Source organism: Balaenoptera borealis (genome assembly GCF_965194805.1).
Source record: "Balaenoptera borealis genome assembly, chromosome: 3".
Classification (NCBI taxonomy): domain Eukaryota; kingdom Metazoa; phylum Chordata; class Mammalia; order Artiodactyla; family Balaenopteridae; genus Balaenoptera; species Balaenoptera borealis.
The window spans coordinates 183,587,757-183,603,490 of record NC_138866.1 but is presented as its reverse complement, the minus strand read 5'-3'; the positions used below and the strand labels follow the sequence as shown (position 1 = coordinate 183,603,490).

At 42.0% G+C, this 15,734-nt stretch overlaps 1 protein-coding gene across 7 annotated transcripts in view; it reads left to right on the top strand.

Annotated features, from left to right (window-relative positions):
- LOC309626301 (uncharacterized protein) overlaps positions 1-15,734 on the top strand; it is a 194,308-nt gene that overhangs the window by 169,907 nt on the left and 8,667 nt on the right. For 2 of the 7 annotated variants that reach the window (XR_014243085.1, XR_014243086.1), the window contains 2 exons: positions 10,251-10,412; positions 10,779-10,976. Coding sequence is in view for 1 of the 7 variants with exons in the window: in XM_082386886.1 (XP_082243012.1) it covers positions 10,361-10,412; positions 10,779-10,832 (106 nt within the window). In the remaining 6 variants the exon portion in view is untranslated. Of the gene's footprint in view, positions 1-96; positions 351-10,250; positions 10,413-10,778; positions 13,885-15,734 lie in introns of those variants that run through there. The other 5 variants (XR_014243087.1, XR_014243088.1, XR_014243089.1 and 2 more) reach the window with 5 other exon arrangements.

Sequence of the window (15,734 nt, the reverse complement as noted above, 5' to 3'; positions counted from 1 at the left end):
TCATTTATATATTTAGTTAGGTTTTTGTCATTTGCCCTTAAATTGTATTTATAGTGTGGAGTGTTTTTTGTGGTTTTTTTTTTTTTTGACATATAGAAAACTTTAACTTTCACGTTGTCTGAACAGTTCCAGTATCCTGGAAGAAATAAAATAATGTGTAAGTCACTTTCTCTATCTTGAAGATACCTACAACCCAATTGTGGAAATAAGATGTATGTGTGTATAAAATAAAGAATACAATGTTTAAAGCAACAGCTTGTCATGGAAAGGTGTGTAGTTACCAGAAGGCAAGGCTGATGCTTGCTCAGAGTTTGGAAAAAGCCCCTTAGATGCTGCTGAATGACACTATCCTGCCCCCAGGTTGATAAGCACAGATTTAAACATCAGGCTGGACAAGAATGAAGAGTGTTTCCAGGCAGAGAGTGATGAATTGCCCACCTATGTGATCGTGCACTCGAGCTGACCCTCCTGCCAGGGCTGAGTTATTTTCTTTCCTCTGGGCAACCAACTGCATATTTGTGCCAGAACTTTGATAATATCAGTGATATAAACTGTGTGTCTCTCTGGTCTGTGAAAACCTAGAAAAGTGTCTGGAAGAAAATTTAGGGAGAAGGAGAATGAACACCAACTTTGACGATTCTCTTTTGGAAAATTTCAAGTGATATTGTGTCGTGGGTAAGAGTCAAGGAGTTGCTTGCGTTTGTGTCTCCTTTAGCGCCGTTCAGAGTACTCCGTGCGTTTGTCAGAAGCTGTAATGTGCTTTAAGGATTCCAAGCCAAAGAGACCTCACTCTGTGCTGTGTGTGTGTGTGTGTGTGTGTGTGTGTGTGTGTGTGTGAGGGGAGGGCACACGGAGAGGAGAATAGGAGGAAAAGAGCTGGTTGCAGAAACCAGGACCGGAATCTCTGAAGAGGCAGCTGCCCAAGCTAGTTCGGACCGCATGTATGTGGGATGGGTGAGGGCGCTGTGGGGACATCTCTTTGGCTGATACAGCCAAGTGGCAGGAGATGTCCGGAGAGCAGGAGTTCTTCCAATTCAGGTGGACTTCAGCCCGTGGGGTGCCAGTGGGGTGCTGGTGAATGTTTAACCACTGGCTCTCTGGGGACATCAGGACGAAATCCTGATGTGAAGCATTTACCAATTTCTCTGGTGTAAATCCCCCCACTGCGGTCCATGGCAAGCTATCAGTAGGAAGCTGGAATGTGCACTGTTGGCCCTCGTGGGCTGTGTGAGCTGACAGAGTTTTGTTTCTGTGCCATCCATCCATCCACTCAGGTGCAGGACTACAGCCACTTCCTGAAGCAGGAGCCACAGTGGGGGAAGAGGGCAGCGCTCCAAGGGAGGTGTGAGCCCAGGCAGGTGGTGTGTCGGGGCTCCAGCCCCAGCAGCTGGACCAGCCTGGCTTAGAGGCACCACGACCTGGTGCCAAGTCATAAAGCTGAGGCAAAATTTCAGCCAAGAGTGAGAGGAGGACTGCACGCAAAGAGGCTGCAGCGGTGCCAGCCCTGAACTCTGATCCATTCCAAAACCAGCGTCATGACCCTGTGACTGACGCTTAGTGACTGAGCCTATGGATGGCCTTCCTCTCCTGGTCAGACCTGGCTCAGATATAGACAAGGGGAAACCGGCTGGAGGAGATCACCAGTGACTCCCACACCAGGGCCGGATGGGTCAAGGACTCCAGTCAACACCCACTGAGTGAATCTGACGTCCTCATCTACCTGTATACGAGGAGGGGTGTATTCCTATTATTTCAGCATTGGGACCTCGGCGAGGGGGTGACCTTACGTCAATTATTCCATGAACAAACATTGTTAGGTGAACGAGGAACAAGATTTAGCTGTTGTGGAGTCTGCCTTCTTGTGGAGGAGAGGATGATCAACCGTTTATAAAGGGACATGATCACTTCCAGTGGAGGCCAGGCTGTGAGAGGCTGAGGTGGGACAGAGTTGGGGACAGGAGAGGTGTTGCTTTCATAGTTGTGTTCTTTCTGGGACAAACACATTTGAACTGGGGCCTGAAGGATGGGAAGGGAGCAGTTGTTCAAAGAGCTGGGGGCAAAGGCAGAAGGTAAAGTACGTGCCAAGGTCCTGAGGCAGCAAGAAGAAGGAAGAGGCTTAGCATGTTTGAGGAGAAGGAGGTGAGGGGGAGGAAGAGGATACAAGATGAAATCAGAGAGGTCCCCAATCTTGCAGGGCCTTGCAGGTCGAAATGGGGGGGTAGGGGTTGGATCTTGTTCTATGTGAAATGGAAAGTCATCTATATCCTTGTTACTGAGAGTGTCAGAGTGGGATCTGTGGACCAGGAAAATGGCATCCCTTAGGAGACCTGCTTCCACTTCCCGACTTACTGAATCAGAATCTGTATTTGAATAAGATCCCCAGATGTGCCGTCTCAGTCTGCTCAGGCCGCCATAATAAAATACATAGCCTGGGTGGCTTAAAAAACACGAATGTCTTTTCTCTCACAGTTCTAGAAGATGGAAATCCGAGATCAGGCTGCCAGCATGGTCAGGTTCTGCAGACGGGCCTCTTCCTGGCTTGCAGATGTTTGTACCCTCACATGTGGAGGGTGGATGGAAAGAGGGGGAGAGAGAGAGAGAGAGAGAGAGAAGGAGAGTTCTTTTCCTCTTCTTATAAGGCTAAAGTTCTATTGGATCAGGACCCCAACTTTATGACCTCATTTAACCTTAATTAGCTCCAAAAGACTACATTAGGGGTTAGGGCTGCAACATATGAGTTTTGGAGGGGGCAGGATTCAGCCCATTGCATGGACATTGCCTTTGAGCAGCACTGATCTAATATTAGTAATTCTCAAAATACAGCACACATGGGAATTACCTGCAGGGCTTGATGGAACCCAGATTCTTGGGTCCCCAGGGATTCTTGTTCGATTGATCTAAATCTGATTTAATAGGTCCGCCCAAGAATTTGCATTTCTAACAAGCTCCCTGGCGATGCTGGTACTCACCCATGGCTGGTCTCTGAGCACTGAATTAGACATTAGATTTCGGGAACCAATCTTCCAAGAACTAGAATACTGTAAAATAATCTGAACAAAATCTTAAAAACCAATTCAGCTGTTCTGAAGACCTTTCATATTTCAATACCTTAGAGAATGTTTAAACTTCATTTGTTTTTAAAAATAATACATACATGTAAATCTTTTTCTTTTAACTTTGTTGTTATTCTGGCTAAAGGGAGTTTCCCTTGTACTTTCCTTTGATAACTGAAAGTGTTTTGCAAGCATTTTGTTAACCCTCAAATCTACTCCAGGGAGAATTGTAAGTAAAAAAATAAATATGGAGAGCAGCAAACTTGAGATATAGAGAAACCAGTGCCTTGTACGAGTTAGCGGCGGAGCGGAAGCAGGAAGGGGGTTTGTTAAACAGAAGTCTGTCCACGTAAGGAGATGTCAGGGGGAGTGAGCTAAGCTCAGGGCCGTTTTTGAATTAAGCAATGAACCTTGCACGTCCATTACTGCATCGATGTGAAGTTTCCTTTTTAATTTTCAGAGTCTGCAAAAATCAACAGAATCTTGGGTCACAGGTCTTCCGAAACTGTGATAATCAACCCAGATGAGGGTGCTTATATATCACTTGTGATTCCTATTGGTAATTTGGAGTAGTCAACTTAGGACAGTTCTTCAAACCCGGAAAGTTGTAAAGTTTAGCAACAATGTAATAGTGAATTATAAAAGCTGTATTGTTTCCACCATACCACCATTTTATCTAATTATTTCTGGTATAAACCCCAGTGGAAACGATGCATATTTTGTTAAGAAACTCCAACCAGAAACATTGGACCTCAGACAAAAAGGAAACTTTGGCAAAAGATTCCAGCATAAAACTGTGGCATATATATTCCCACACACATAAAATGAAGAATTAATATAAAATATCATGCCAAGAGCATACTGCTTAACATTTGTGCATTTTCTATTAGAAACTTGTTTTCAGGTTGACTGATTTTTTTCCTATGAATCAGAAAGCTTCTTTCAATAACTGTAAGATACAACTCATTTCTAAATTCACCTAGAGAAATGTTTAGGAGCAAAGACGATGCTGTATTTGCAGTCAGTAAAGACCATTCCTTTACATAAATATGATTACGAGGGTGCTATCAACCAGTTCATTTTAATGAACTCTGTATTCCCAGAGTTTTGATGGTGATCAGAAGAGATGGTGCCATAAACACCATCTTTTTCTTACATGACACTTCTTTTCTTATTATTATTAAACTTTTAATTTTGAGATAATTGTAGATTCATATGCAGTTGTAAGCAATAATACAGAGAGATCTCATGTATGCTATACCCAGTACCTCTCAACCTCTCAACTTAACATCTTGCAAACATCTTGCAAAACTATATGTACATGATCACAACCTGGATATTGTCCCTCAGCATAATTCTCCAGAGTGTTTTGTGTACCAATAGTTTACTCCTTTTTACTGCTAAGTAATATTCCATGCTATGGATGTACCATAGTTTGTTTATCCATTAAGGTCATCTGGATTGTTTCTAGTTTGGGGCCATCATGAATAAAGTTGTTATAAACACTTTTGTGCAGGTTTTTGTGTGCACACAAGTCTTTACTTCTGGGATAAATGCCTAGGAGTACAGTTGCTGGGTCATATAGTAGTTGCATATTCAGATTTTCAAGAAACTACAAAACTGTTTTTCAGAGTGGCTGGTCCATTTCACATTTTCACCAGCAACGCATGAGTGATCCAATGTCCCTGCGTCCTCGCCAGCATTTAGTGCTGTCACTATTTTTTATTTTAGCCATTCCGATGGAGGGGGAGTGATATCTCATTACAGTTTCAATTTGCATTTCCCCAGTGACTGCTGACGTTGAAATCTCTTCATAGGCCTACCTGCCATCCACGTATCTTCCTCATGGAAATGTCTGTGTATGTGTTTTTGCCATGTTCTCATTGGATTGTTTGCCGTTTCACTGTTGAGGCTTAAAAGTTCTTTGTGTGTTCTAAATACTAGTCTTTTGTTTGATATGTGGTTTGAAAATATTTTCTCTTACTCTGTAGCTTGTCTTTCCATCTTCCAACAGAGTCTTTTGCAAAGCAGAAGTTTTTAGTTTTGATGAAGTGCAATTTATCAACATTTATTTTATGAATCATTCGCTGGCTGTCGAGTCCAAGAACTCTGTCTAGCCCTAGACCCTGAAGATTTTTTCTTGTGTTTTTCCCTGAAAGTTTTATAGTTTTACATTTAAGTCCATTTTGAGTTGATTTTTATATAAAATGTTTGACTTAGGTTTGAAGTTCATTTTTCCCCTATGGATGTCCAATTAATCTAGCATAATTTATTTAAAAGTTTATGCTTCCTTCACTGAATTGCTTTTGCCCTTTTGTCAAAGTCAGTTGGGAATATTTGTGTGGGTCTATTTCTGGGGTCTCTATTCTATTCCCTTGACCTATGTGTCTATCTGTCTGCCAATAGTACACAGTCTTGATTACTGTAGCTATACAGTAAGTCTTGACATTGGGTAGACTGATCCCTCCTACTTTTTTCATCTTTTTCAAACTGGTTTTGGCTATTCTATTTTCTTTGCCTGCTTATATAAATTTTAGAATAATTTTGTCTATATCTACCAAAAAAATCATGCTGGGATTTTGATAAAAATAGCATTCAATTGTATATCAATTTGGGGAGAATTTGGTATCTTTACTATGTTGAAACTTTCAAGCCACAGACACAGAATATCTCTCCATTTATTTAGATCTGTTTGATTTCTTTCATCAGCATTGTGTAGTATTCAGCAAAGTCTTATGCAAGTTTTGATTAGATTTACATCTAAGTATTTTATTTTTTGAGCAATCATAAATGGTATTATATTTTAAATTTCTGTGTCTATGTGTTCATTGCTAGTTTATAGAAATACATTTTTCCATGTTTCCCTTGTATTCTTTGCTTTGCTCATCTTCTCTATTAGTTCTAGAAGTCTTTTTTCTTTTTCTTTTGTTTTCTTTTTATAGATTCTTTGGGATTTTCTATCAGACAACCATGTCATCTGCAAATAGAAGTAGTCTTATTTTTTTCCTTTCCAATCTGTATGAGTTTTATTCTTTTTCTTGCCTTATTGGTATGATTAGAGCTTCTAGCACTACGCTGAGTAAAAGTGGTGACAGTACATGTCTTGTCTTGCTCCTGATCTCAGAAGGATTCATTCAGTCTTTCACAATTAAGTATATTATGTATAGTTTATTTGTAGATGCTCTTTATCAAGTTGAGGAAGTTCCCCTGTAAGATATTTGTTTTTATTAACAAATTTAGCAGTTCAGGTTATATGAACATTACAGGAGTTTTGCTTTCTCTTTAAATTTTTTTTCTTTTTGATAGGATGAAAATCGTATTTTTCAAGTTTACGAAAGGACTTTGTCATCTTTTCCCACTGAAAGTATGTTGAGTGGTTGTTGTTTTACTATTCCTAGATTTGTTAGGAAATGCACTGTTTTCATAGAGAAAATATTTGCTATCAATCTAAGTCATCAGGAAAGAAAATAAATCTCAGGTCATAATTTGGCTAGTGAAGGACTCATTTCTTTATGGCATTGGGTGTAACACAGGAACATAGGTGGGAAACAAAAGAGAAACTGTGCTGAGTCCTCCCAGACTCTGCTCACCTGTCTCTTCCCTGTTCCATGCCTCCCAGACCTGCAGAGAGCTGGCAATTCAAGCTATACCACAGGGTCAGGGATATTTTTCTCCCTAATTCTAATTCCTTTGTGGCCACTTGGCTTTGCAGATCCCATATGAAGCCTCTGTTCTCTGATGCTACTGAACACTTGTGAAGCCCTCTTGCCTTCCACATCAGGGCTTCTCCCCCAGCCTGCTTGGAGGGGCTGCAGGACAAGAAGGAAAGCTGTGTTGTTTCCTTTCCCTCCTTCTTAGATTCTCCAGGCCTGTAGGTTTCAGAATGTATCTCTTCTGCTTGCCCACTAAGTCTTATCCATTACAGAACTCTCCATTATAGAAACATCCTGTTAGATATTTACTTTAAAAAAGGGAGCCTCAACTCCAGGCCCTAACTATGACCAAGCACAAAATGAAATGAAAATCTGGCAAATTATAGTTCAACCATATAGATGTGAAGTAGGGAGGGCTCTTGTTTGCTTAGTTTGTTTGCTTTACTTATGCAGGTGTGTTATCCACATCAACTAAATCTCTTTGGTAATGTCCAGTTCCTTTCATGCTCTGGTCTGTGTTAACATAACTTACTGTATGTCCCTGAGGTCTCATTTTGTTCTCCTTTCCCACGTTTTCTTTGAGAGGTAAAACTCCAAGTGGTGCCACTGCCCAGGATCACCCTACAGGAAGATAGTTCACAGCTGCATGGTGTCTGGGAGCACAAAGCCCCTGGTTGACTCCTGGCATTTTTCAGTGACTTTCCTCTGAGAACCTCAAAGCACTTCACAGTCTATTCTGCCACTGGCCGGTTTCATAAGATGCAGTGTATGGTAGGGTTGACCATTATGCCCGTGTGTAATTCTGCATTTTATTAAAGGATGTTTTACATAATTTTGATGCACTTTAGCCCATCACAGACACTTTGAGCACCGCTGGTTCTTAGAGGAGCGCTTCTATTTGTTGTTTTGGTTACTAACATTTCCCCAATTGCTCAAAGTGATATATGTCTTTAAAAATATAAATTAGCATTAACAGATACCCCAGCTCTCTGGAACTGAGAAGAAATGTAAGGGGAGTGGTCCCTCTCAATGTATAAGGCTGGATAAGTGAGCTGGATTCTTGTCACTGTGGTAGAGCCTTAGCACAACTGTGCCATAAGGGTCAAAATTTTACCAAATTCATCTCAACCAAGTGGTGTCTCCACTTGGATGGGTGACTTTGCCTATAATTTTGCATAGAGTTTCTCTTATAAGAAGCTTATGGAAGCTTAGTTTGAGTTTTGGGGGATTAGATGGAAAATACCTCTGAATTGTCTCTAATACGAATTGCTGCCTTAGAGTAGGATTAAGGCTAAAAAAACCCCAACTTTAAATGAAGCAGCATTCTTATAGCTCAAGGCAGAGTAAAGGCAGCACAGCATTTCTGGGTCACTGTGGCCAAGCTGACTGTAGACAGTGACAATGATCCACCTCCCAGATGGATGGGCCCCCGCCTTTGGATGGTTAGCGTCTAGTGACTTAAACAAGAAAGATACTAGTTTTTGACTGAGTTCATACCTCTGGGACAGTAAAGGAGGGGTGGCTCTGCAGACAACTGGTCATCCATGAAGCCTGTCCCTTTATTCACGTTCCTTTTACTGACAGTGAAAAACATGTATTGAGAAGAGATGCACATAGACAAGATTCTCATGGGCACATTTCTGTCTTTCTGTCAGATTTTCCATTTCTGGAAAAACTGCAGCTAATGGGTATTTCTAGGGTTGAAAGTGGGGTAAATTGGTGTTGCCACCCCTCAAGTTCGTGCTCAAGTACAACGATACAGCTGAAAAGTTTGTGAAGATAAAATTCTAGAGAGACAGACACATAGGAAGGTAGATAATAGACAGGAAAAGGAAAGAAATAAGAGCTATCACCATCCGTACACATCAGGAATGGAAACATACATCTGTCTTCTGTGAAAATTAGAGATGACCATTTCATGTTCATCCCCTTTCTCGGAATATACTGGCCCCATTTAGAGCTTCTCAGCACAAATGGCCTCTCCCCTGGACCATGAATTCAACTCTATAATAGACTGCTTTTGGCACAAAGTGGTAGATATTTATATGTTCATGTTCATATCTTATTTTTAATCTATGTTGCATAACTTTTTAGGAGCAAAGTCAATGTCTTTCAGTTCTTCCTAGTGTGACACTTTGCACTTGTAAGTGCTGGTGAATGTTTGAATTGCTGATAGTTGGAATAAAAATGAAGGGAGACAAAGATGAGAATTTAAGGAAAAAGCGCTCCACTCCATTATTTATAAAATGTAATATTTAAGAACCGCAAAGTGTTGGCTTTATAACGCTGCTTACTTTCTGCTCCTGTGTGGACCATGCTCTGGAATGCTCCCATCAAGCAGTGTACAAATATCACCTCTGCTCCTTTTCCTAGTGCGAACATTGTTGTATACTTGCAAACTGATCCAAGTGCCAGGTTATAGGATCGATTTAAATGTCGTGATCCTATCTTGAGCAGTCAAAGAGAAATTAGGGAAGGCAAGATGGGGTTTAGAGCAAACGATTAAAGGAAATCTTACCTGAATCTTTTCAGGTTATCACTTTACTGTGCAATGTTTCATTAGCTAATTGTTATTGAGACAATGAAGGAGTCGGTTCCAAAACAGTCAATTACTTAGTCCAATTTGGGTAATAAAAACATTCTATGAATTGAAATATAGTTGACTTTGAAAGGAAATTGTGCCTCCCAGGAGGCTGCTGAATGGTTTGGGCGAAAATGGTTCTATTACTTGCCTCTTTGTTGCAACCTTATATGTTGGAAAAAATACACTTAATCACATTTGGTTGGCTCTAAAGACTTTCTGTTGCAAACTGCTAAAATATTAACAAAGAAACACTTGCATGTGAGAGTTGTACAGAGGAGGAGCCTGGGTCCCAGGCAGGAGGTAGGATGTGTCCAGTAGGGACACAAAGTGCAGACCTGAGAGCCTCCGTCTCTACGTTTTGAATCCAGTTGTCCTCCCATTACTTTATGTGGCAAAAACTGCAAATAACCAGACAGTAACTCACAAGGATCTTCCATAGACTTTAGGTAACGTATGTAAGATGCATCTTGCATACATTACCTAAAGTGAGATAATTAAGATTTAGGATGCAAAAGTGCTGAGGCCTTCAGGAATTTCTAAATTGTAAACAGTTTATTTAAAAAAAATTAATTTGACTCCTATTTTTTTAGTAGCAAAAATGCATATCCTAACCCAACAGTTACACTAGATGACTGTAACATTTACGCTTCACTTTAAAAAGCTTTCTGACTGCTTTTAGGAAGGCCTGCAAATGAATAATTGTCATAAAACTCCATGTTTGGGAGGCCTCAAGTCCTGGAAAGGTTTCCTTTGGCACTATTGTCTTTTCCGCCGTGCGTTTAAGACAAATCCCCTCTCTTAATGCCTCTGTCACTCACAAGCAGCTTAGAAGAGGGTTTTCTTGGGACATAAAGATGGTGAATGTGGTGGCCCAATTCCTTTCGCTTTTTAGAACAGTTTAAATAATTCTATCTCTCTTCATTTCATTTGCTGTTTCCTGGGTAAATGGATCTGTCCCAGTGGATCCTATGATTAGAGCCGAAGTCATACCCCAAATCTTCATTCCCTGATCTGTGATGGGAACACAGATGACAACTGCCTGGGGGGCCTGGGCTCTTGTTCACCTGCAGGCACACCTGGAGGAGCATGGCTTCAGGATGACCAGGAAGCTGTGGGACTCAGGTGAGTTTCTCCACTGATCGGAGCCTCTGTTTCCTTGTCTGTAAAATGAGGATAGAAAGGGTTTCTGGCTCATAGGGCAGCCTTTTGTGTAGAATCGCTCAAGTTAGCTGAGTTGTGCCCTAGGGGAACCTGGGGGCAGGATGAGCTTTTTGCCGTTCCCAGAGCAGGTGGTGAGTGGAAAGATCACAGGCTGGTCTCCAGTCTTGATTCTGCACCAACAGAATGTCTGCTTTGGGGCAACGTACTTACCCTTTCTGAGTCTAGTTTCCTCATTTGTAAACGGAGGTAATACTGACCTTGGGGGCTTGTTGGGAGGGTTGGAAGTCTGTGTCTGGAATTTAGTGGATGTCCCTTTTCTTCCCTTAGAATGGCTGGGAGTGTTCTATCCTTACAGAGCCCTTAATGGAACAGTGGACCGGGGTAAAGAATTCAAGGTGTTTGTTTTATTAGCCTCAGCTCCTAGGAAGACACATCTGCTGGCAACAAGGTTAGTCTAGTGCCACCTGCTGGAGAAGCCACTGTGGCCTCAGCTGAGCAGCTCCAGGATCCCGTCCTGCTCTGCAGGTGTGCTTTCAGAGCCCTAAACTGCCCTCTCCCACCAGACACCCCAGCAGGGGGCTTCCCTTCTCTTCCCCCTCCCCCTCCCCCTCTCCCCTCCTCCTCCTCCTCTTCTGCTTTGTCCTAATACTACCATTAATTAGGCCTGTGGTACCACGGGGAGAAATGGAATCTCATATCTCTCTTTGACATTTTCACTTCCATTTCAGGAATATATTTCTTTGTCCAGTAGGTGCTGTAGTACACAGACACGGAAGTGTTCGTGTGGGTCCCTGAACTTTGTGCAGACACACAAGTGGACCCACTCAGGCTAGAAATGTTTCTGACTTTTTGCAGTAATGTTCTGAGCTAAATCTTTTCGACTCCTGGCTGCATTCTTACTCTGTCCTTGTTCTGTCCTTATAGTTGGGAGGATGTGGGGAAGGGGGTGGTGAGCGGGGAGAATGATTGCTTTCATTTAGAAAGAAGAAAGAGAGAGAGAAAGGAAGAAGGAGAAAGAATGAAGGAAAGAAACAAAGGAAGGAAGGAAGGAAGAAGTTTCAAGGAACATACCAGGATTCAAGTTTCCCAAATCGGAATTCATGTTCAGAAGACGTAGTTTTGGATTAACTCCAATCTACGTAAATACAGGGATGTGCCTGCAACTACACAAAGACCACGCTTTGGAGGAACTCTTCACCTGCCCACCTGCTTTCTCAGCCCCTCAGAGGCACGCTTTCCCTCTCTTGGGCTAGAATGGAGATGCTATAGCCTCTAGAGTGAGATTTCTTGAAGAGAAGGTTAAAACATTTGGCAGACATTCATGTGAAAGCAAAGAGCTCTATTTGGGGCAAAGCTATTGAGTGAAAAGATAATGGAACTTGGGAAATTTGGTTCCGCTTAAAATCTGAGATTCATTCACAGCTAGAGCACAAGTTCTTTCTTTAAATAAACACAAAACAGTAATTTGCTAAAATGATGGAGCTTCTCCCTGTGTGTGTCAGATGGCAAAGCATCCCACAGGGCTCTCTCGGGTCTGTGGGGACATTTTTGTTCCTGTTTACCCTCCAAGTGGTTCACTGCTAAAGTTTCACTCGCCCTGCTTGTCAGGAAGCAAGGAAGCCTCTGGGCAAAAAGATCTAGTCATTGAGTTTGATTTCCTATATTGGGTGACTCAGGTGACAAATTGGTGATTTAACTCATTTAGAAAACGTGTTATTATGAATGCACTCTACCATTCAGCCCCGATCTCCTTTTAGTCTTAGTAGCAGCTAAGATCTATGAAATGTTTTGAGTGTTTCTTTTATCCCAGGCACAGCTCTGAGTGCTTTCTGTGGGTTGGGTCCCGCTCACACTTGTGGATGCCATAGGATATTGGTCTGTTTCTGTTTGCAGATCTATCCCAAGGACCTAGAACAGGGCAGAGAGTTGGTGCTCAATACATAGTGGTAATGAATAAAAATCCCTCATTGCAGCCCTGTGAGGAAGATAGATTATAATTGAGGAAATTGTAGCCCGAGAAGTTAAGTGAGGGTCCCAGGGTCACGTGACTAGGAAGTGGAGGGTCGGGGTGAGGGTGGAACCTCCTTGTTGGTGACAGAGCCCAGGGTCTCGGCCACTGTGCGGTGCAATTTTGTTTCCCCTCAACCTGCTCCAGGGACCTAATGACCCAGAAAGGCTGGTCCCGGCATAACAGCCCCACATGCTGGCATGTTCCTGCTTCAAGCTCCAGTGATTCCCCTTCAACTGTTACTACCACTTCCCCCCTTTCTCTCTCTACCCACTGTCCTGCTGTTAAACCCCACTCAGCCTTTAATGCCCAGCTGAAGCCCCACTTTCTCCTGAGCCCTCAGGGATCTCCCTTATGCTAAGTACCTGTACCATGCCTTCAACACTCACCAGAGAGAGTCTCCGTTACCTCTTATTTATTTATTTTTATTAAAAAAAATTTTTTAATTGAAGTATAGCTGATTTACAATGTTGTGTTAGTTTCAGGTGTATAGCATAGTGATTCAGTTATACACATATATATCGATTCTTTTTCAGATTCTTTTTCATTATGGGTTATTACAAGATATTGAATATAGTTCCCTGTGCTATACAGTTGGTCCTTGTTTACCTATTTTATATATAGTAGTGTGTATATGATATTCCCAGCCTCCTAATTTATCCCTTCCCCTCCTTTCCCCTTTGGAAACAGTAAGTTTGTTTTCTGTGTCTGTGGGTCTGTTTCTGTTTTGTACATAAGTTCATTGTTTTTAGATTCCACATGTAAGCAATATCATATGTCGGTTACCTTCTATACTGAGGAAGATTTTGACCCCTGCTTAGGTCACAAGCTCCTAAAGGGCAGTGACAACCTCAGACACCTGGACCTTGACCAATTCATCACCATCCCCTCCCTCCATCCCTCTCCCTGACCGTGTGCCATTTTCTCCCTTCAGTGGTAAAGAAAGATCAGATTGAAAGGGGCTGGAAATTAAGTAAAGGCTAAATAAACTTGAGAGGTTTAGTATAGGAGAGGGAGTTCAGCACAGGGGTTGGAATGTGGACTCTGCCCTCGGTTTGCTCAGGTTCGAATCCCAGCGTTGCTGTATTAATTATCTTTGCTGAGTAACAAATTAACCCCAGAACTTAGGGCTGTAAAGTCACAATAAACGTTGCTATTTCACTGGGGTCTCTCGTGAGGCTGTAGTCAAGTGTCGGTTAGGGCTGCAGCCATCTGAAGGTTTGACCGGGATGGGTAGGGTGCCCTCCCCAGGCTGGTGCTGATGAGACGCCTCAGTTCTGCCATGTGGCTGTCCCCACTGCACTCCCGCCATGCTCTGCTGGTCGCATGGATGAAACTGGTTCCAGTGTGTGATGGGGCCACACAAGGGACTCGAGGATTGCTGGGACCATCCTGGAGGCTGGCTTTTATATCCACCATTTATAGGTGTGTCAGTTTGGACAACTTACTTAACAACTTTCAAACAATTCCCCCATCTGTAAAATGAGGCTAATTTTTGGCACTACATAATATTATGTAGCTGTTGCGAGAATCATATGAGAAAATACAGGTACTTAAGACATGACTTAAGTATTAACTATTATTATTTGCAAGTGCAAACTAATTTCAGAGGAGCAGAGGGGCCTGACCTGGGGAAACTGGGCTCCCTACCCATCTTTCCTTCTACTTCTCCCCCAGCTCTGAGTGTGCGTGTGTGTGTTCCTTCTACTTCTCCCCCAGCTCTGAGTGTGCGTGTGTGTGTGTGTGTGTGTGTGTGCGTGTGTGTTCCTTCTACTTCTCCCCCAGCTCTGAGTGTGTGTGTGTGTGTGTGTGTGTGCGTGTGTGTGTGTGTGTGTTCCTTCTACTTCTCCCCCAGCTCTGAGTGTGCGTGTGTGTGTGTGTGTGTGTGTGTGTGTGTGTGTGTATGTGTGTGTTAGGTAGTGGTGGGGTGAGTGCTTTCTCAGCATAAAAGTACTTTCTAAAGCGGACCTTTCTGTATAGGAAGAGACTTTTGTTAAGTTGAAGATTTACTTTCCTTTTTCTGCATAGATTTTCTGCCAGCCCATGTATTGATCAGAGACAGTTTGTTTCAGGGACAAAGCCTCTCAGGCCTATTTAACACCCATGCAAGATGAAATGGGGCCAGATGAGCTTCCCAGAAAAATAGGTGAATGCCACTTGCTCCACCTGGGGCCACTTGCTGATTGGAGGGAAATAAATGGTCAAGATGGAAAGATGCAGAGAGTAGGAAAGACGTACATTCAAAGATGAAATACTTTTTGGGCATCTACCATATGCCAGGCACTATGTTAAATCTGGGAATATAGGCAGACTTCAGAGATATTGCAAGTTTGCTTCCAGACCACTGCAATAAAGCGAATGTCACAGTAAAGTGAGTCCCATAAATTTTTTGGTTTCCCTGTCATGTAAAAGTTATCTTTACACTATGCTGTAGTCTATTAAGTGTGCAATAGCATTATGTCTAAAAAGCAATGTATGCACCTTAATTAAAAAGTACTTTATTGCTAAAAAAGCCAACTGTCATCTGACAATGCAGGCTTGTTACAAACTTTCAATGTGCAAAAAGCACTGAATCTGTGAAGGGCAATAAAACGAGGTATGCCTGTATAATGGAGTTCCAAAAACGAAACAGAGCTCCTGACCTCGTGGAGCTACCAGCTATTCTTGTGGAGCAGACTTCACCCCTCAAAATTACACAAACACATGTATAACTACTAAATTATAATCACTAAAAAGAAGGATAAAATGCAGGGCAAGACCTCTATAGGTAGGTGAGCACATGATTTTGTTTGCTAGGCCCAGTCCCAGTTTATACCCATATCCCACATAATGAATTATAGTACCTAATTTCACTCTCAAAAGGGTCCTGGTCTGGAAGAGAAACCATAAGGCCACCCTAATACTAGGAAACTTAGGACAGTCAGGGAAACTTCCTGAAGGAGTGACCAATGTGTTGAGATCTCTAGGAATAGGAATTAACCAAGGGTGAGAATATTTCAAGCAGAGGACCTTATACAAAGGTCCTGTCACGGGAACAAGCACCGAACATTTCAGGAGCTGAAAGCCTAGTGTGTTTGGAACATGGGGATCAAGGAAGTACAGTCTTTTAAAAAAAATAATTAATTAAAATTTTAACTGAAGTATAGTTGATTTATAATATTGTGTTAGTTTCAGGTGTACAGCAAAGTGATTCAGTTACATATATATGTGTGTGTGTATGTATATATCTATATTCTTTTTTCAGATTATTATTATTTTCAGATTATTTTCTATTA